Below are 4,945 nucleotides of genomic sequence, written 5' to 3'. Positions count from 1 at the left end.
TCTCCTAGTCTGTTTAAGACTTGAACTTTCTTGTTTAAAAGATGCTAACTTTTTTCAAATATGGAATTTCCTTTATTATTAACTTGTAGTTACATGCGTTTGCCTTTCATTTTCATTATAATATTCTCCTTTTATGCCTTACTGCCACTCATATTTTGAGGATAAGATTCATTAAGTTCTCTTAAGATGGGCTGTTTTTTTTTTTTTTACTTAATAACTTAACTCACTTAATTTGAATCAGTTAAGTTATTGAGTCTGCTTATTTTATTAACTTAATTAAAACTTTTAATCAATAAGTCATTAAGTTATTAAGATAATTTTTTTAACTTTTTACTTAATCTAAAAAGTTTGAATAATATTATTAAAAGATATTCTCTAAAATATTACTACCTAATTGATTAATTTTCATTCTCACTTAAATAAAAAATTTAATAATTAGCATTTTTACCTATCTCTATAACTTGTGATAATATAGCGGTAGACTATATTATTTTTATCTTGTTATTATCTTCAAATTAGCATTATTTATCTTCATAATTTTTTATGAATATTTTTTTGTATAAAAACATCATAAACTACAGTAAAATTGATTAACATACACTAATCTAAAATATTAAAGGATTGTATTCAATTGAACATGATTTATGTTATAATAATATATTATCTTTTTTATGTTCTTTGAGATGTTTATTATTTGTTTAATATTTATAATTTGTAAGGGTACAAATGTAAAAATATTAGTTTTCAATTTTTTTAAGCAAAAAAATTAATATTTATTTTTAGCAATTAAAAAATAAATATATCATTTATATTCGATATTCAGCTCTATTTATAATTTCTACTAATTCATTTCTATTCAAATTCCAAAAAAAAAAGAGGCCACCTAAAGTTTTACGTAATATTTTCTTGACTGATTTAACACATAATTATATGATATAATTCTCTCTCTCTCTCTCTCTCTCTCTCTCTCTCTCTCTCTCTCTCTCTCTCTCTCTCTCTATATATATATATATATATATATATATATATATATTCTCCCTCCATTTTGAATTTGGCAGCCGAGCCCGTTCCATTCTAAATTAAACTAATTCTTCCAAAGATATTGTGAACGGAGTTAAAATTCTTGACATCTTGCTTCCCCTGGATAATTCTCTTTTTAATTATTGCTTTCGTCAGTAGGCCTTTGGCCGAAGTGGTTAGGCTGCTACCCTCACAAGTGTGAGGGCAGTGGTTCAAGCCCCCACAAAACTTTTGTGGGGGCTAAATATTTATAAGTTCTTCTCCCTTGTGAAATGCGAGTGGAGCACGGACATCCCTCCTCTGTGAGAGTTATTTGTCTGGGTGTACTTCATAGAATTTAATGTAATAATGTAAGTCTCAGTTATGTATATATTATTGTAAATATCAGTGTGATGTCGGTTGTAATAGCAGTTGTAAATATTTGTGCAATGCAGTAATCTGATGCGTAATCAGTATTAAAAAAAAATTATTGCTTCTTTTTTATAATTCTCTTTTTAATTGTTATGATGAATAATGTTGAACTCTTGATATCTTGATTCTGCTATATAATTCTACTTTTAATTGTTTGCACCGTACATGTACAGACAACTTCCACCGCATCAGAAGGAAAAAGAAAATAGAAGATGAAGTTAATTAGTATTTTATCCGTAAATAATTTACGATTATGTGACTTAGAAGGTGAGTTTAAAAAGCAACAAAAATAAAATAAAATAGTACCTCTGTTCAGTTTTGGTCTTCCAAGTAATAGTATTTAATCATGGTTTTGTAGTTGACAATTTTAAGATCTGATCCAAAGGCTCTTATGTTATGGGATTTCGTATGGGCTTCATATTCACATGAGAGAAGATGATGTCAGATATTTTATATTCACATGCTTTCATAAATTAATTATTAGTTTCAATAACGAGAGCAATTTACCATCTCGGATTTGATATTGTTAGATATTGTTAGGGTTTACCATTCTGATATCTCTTATAATCTATCCTAACAGAGTTAAAAATAAATATATTAAGAAACCCTAATATAGTTAGAAACTTCCTTTTCACTTAAGGGCAGTTAAAAAAGCAATACAATCCATTAATATATATATATATATATATATATATATATAGAAACTGCGAATTTAGAGGGATAAAATAGTTATTTTACCTGAAGAGGGCTGCTCAAATTGATAATGAAAATTTTGTGTGTGTATGTGTGTGTATGTATATATATAAATGCGGAAAGCAAGCAATCAATAATATTAAAAAAATGGTAATTGATTCTTGTAGTCATTATTTTAATTGAGGGGTTTAATTTATTAATAAAGGATCTAATTAAAGTCAAAGCTTAGATGCGACCTAGTGTGTGTAATATACTATCCCTTTGAGATTAGAGAATTGACTTTGGTGTGCCTCAAAAGCAGCATATATTATTACAAAGAAAAATTCTGCATCTTGTTCTTCTCAATGGATCAAACAGATCAAGAAAGTGAAATGGAGATTGATCTCTCCTTGAAAATAGATGCTCAAGAAGATAAAAAACCAGAAAATGGAGACCAAAATCAAAAAGTGCATGAAGACAGATTAGACAAAAAATATTCACGAGACAAAGAAGGAGAAGCTGAAGAATTATCCTTACAGGATGAAAACAAGAACAAAGGAGAGGTACTATATCTATTACTCTCTCTCTCTCTCCCTCTCTCTCTATATATATATATAAACACACGAATATCCTTTTCCTTTTGCTCTTTCTTCAGTTGTCCTGTTTATATCGTTTTCCTTTTGCAAGGAAAAAATATTTGCAAAGGGTTTTTCCTTTTTTTTTCCTCTTCTCTTATACTATTGTAATTTGGAAAACCTTGAAGGTAAAAGAAAATTTTATTGTTTTTGTTCTGATGGAACAAACAAATTAAAGCTGCTATCCCTTGTCAGTTATCCGTGTTGCAAAAGGAGATGAATAGGATGAAAAAAGAAAATACATTGCTGAGGAAAGTGGTAGAGCAAACAATGAAAGATTACTATGAGCTTCAAGTGAAATTGACCGCGATTCAGCAAAGTAGCCAGCAAATGGTATGATTCATTTCTATTTTTAAATCTTCTTTGTTCTGAATTAATTTGAGAGTCAATTCAATTGGTCTGATTATTAAATAATTTTGGTGATGCCACATCTATTTTTTCAATTTGTTTAGGATATTTCACATGCCTTTCTCTCACTGAAGGGCAATGAAAAGGCTTTCCAAGAACCAAAGGGAGCTGCCCAAATTTTAGAAACGAAAAACGAAAGTCCCCCATCAGCATCATCAAGAGATGATTTTTCTAAAAGGATTAGTACGGAATTAGGGTTATCTTTGAGGTTGCAAATTGAAAGAGAGGAAGATAAAAAAGACAACAAAGAGGTCATTTCTGCAAGCTTTCCATTATTACAAAAAAAGGTTGAACAGAGTGATCAATTCTCTGGACATCCAAGCCATGTTGCCTTGCCACCAAACAGAAAAGCTAGGGTTTCAGTGAGAACAAGATGCCAAGCAGCAACTGTAAGTTCACCAATTGTCCAAACATTATTACTCAACCTTTTCGCTAAATGCTAAATTTGAATTTGATTGTAGATCAATGATGGATGCCAATGGAGAAAATATGGTCAGAAAATAGCGAAAGGAAATCCTTGTCCCCGAGCTTATTATCGATGCACAGTTGCTCCTGGATGTCCTGTTAGAAAACAGGTAATTAAAATTCTCTAGCAATTGTCAGTAACAAACTTTTTATTCTATATATAATTTATATGTGTTATTCAATTCGCACAAATTTTCATACATTTTTTTGTACTTTTAATTAATTTCTTCTATTCCTTTTTTTTGTTATAATTATTTGACAAACCTTTATAATTTGGAATAAAGAAATATTTTCTAAATTTTGATTATTAGGTGCAAAGATGCCTAGAGGACATGTCAATTCTCATAACAACGTATGAAGGAACCCATAACCATCCACTCCCTGTGGGTGCAACTGCCATGGCATCAACGGCCTCCTCGGCAGCTTCATTTATGTTGCTGGATTCAAGTTACAATCCTCTATCAAATGCTGGCAATAATCCCGGTTTCTTCAAAGCATCTGATCTACATTACGAAAATGCACAAATGAACTCCTTTGCTTATCCGCCGAGCTCCCGACATGTAAACCCTAATGATCCTTCAAAAGGGATTGTGCTTGATCTAGCAGCAAGTTCCTATGATCTTCATCATCAACAACAATTATTATTCCCAGTGGCTGCTAGCTCCTCATCACATTCATCGTCTCAACCTGGTTTCAGCTGAATCATATCAAGCTATATCACAGTTATATTTGCACCATCTCTTATTTTAGCTCTAGAATGGAGTTGATATAGAAGTTGTGGATGCTAGTTGGTTTAATGGGTAAACTTTCTTCGACTTTGTACAAGAAATTTAAGATTTGAATCCACTCGTACTAAGGTTGAGTTGGGATTCAATTTATATTCATGTACGTAAATTTTAAAAAAAAAATAAAGAGAAGAGAGAGAGAAGGTTGGAAAAAGCAAAGAAAATTACTCAAGTTGGCTAACATGTGACTACAATTGCTTCTGACCATAAATTTAGGGTTTCTGTTGCGGCTACTATTCCCTCCAGCTCTAATTAATAAAGAAAACAATTTATACAACTCATTCAACGTGGGGCCTTATTAAATTTCTTCTGTAATTCATCCTGGGATCCATGGGGAGGCTAGTAGCCGTGACAAGTGGGTCATTGAATAATCTTCGATCGGTATTCATCACCTCGAAGAATCAGAATAATACTTTGTTTATAAAAATAGAGGGGTTTAGTTATATATGTAGCATATTTGTAAAGAGTTTATATTTTCTAGATTTTGATTCCCATCTTCAATAGAATGTTGTTCCTAGTAAACACTACTATTTTTTGTTTTGGATCTTC

The 4,945-nt window shown here is 30.8% G+C and overlaps 1 protein-coding gene across 1 annotated transcript; it reads left to right on the top strand.

Annotated features, from left to right (window-relative positions):
- The first annotated feature begins 2,939 nt into the window (after positions 1-2,939).
- LOC18037889 (probable WRKY transcription factor 9) lies at positions 2,940-4,312 on the top strand. Its single transcript, XM_024181428.1, has 4 exons — positions 2,940-3,071; positions 3,191-3,535; positions 3,608-3,721; positions 3,923-4,312. The coding sequence occupies exons 1-4, from the start codon at positions 2,955-2,957 to the stop codon at positions 4,310-4,312; spliced, it is 966 nt and encodes a 321-aa protein (XP_024037196.1). The 5' UTR covers positions 2,940-2,954.
- Positions 4,313-4,945: the final 633 nt, after the last annotated feature.

Source organism: Citrus clementina, unplaced genomic scaffold, assembly GCF_000493195.1.
Source record: "Citrus clementina cultivar Clemenules unplaced genomic scaffold, Citrus_clementina_v1.0 scaffold_659, whole genome shotgun sequence".
NCBI classification, from domain to species: domain Eukaryota; kingdom Viridiplantae; phylum Streptophyta; class Magnoliopsida; order Sapindales; family Rutaceae; genus Citrus; species Citrus x clementina.
Note: the sequence above shows the minus strand (reverse complement) of the source record. Positions and strands in the feature narration are given on the sequence as shown.

Excerpts from the sequence above, each read along its gene's own strand:
- LOC18037889 (XM_024181428.1), top strand. The coding sequence starts at position 2,955 with ATGAATAGGATGAAAAAAGAAAATACATTGCTGAGGAAAGTGGTAGAG. Across the intron at positions 3,072-3,190 it reads AGCAAAGTAGCCAGCAAATG|GATATTTCACATGCCTTTCT; the intron begins GTATGATTCATT and ends CAATTTGTTTAG. Across the intron at positions 3,722-3,922 it reads GATGTCCTGTTAGAAAACAG|GTGCAAAGATGCCTAGAGGA; the intron begins GTAATTAAAATT and ends TTTGATTATTAG.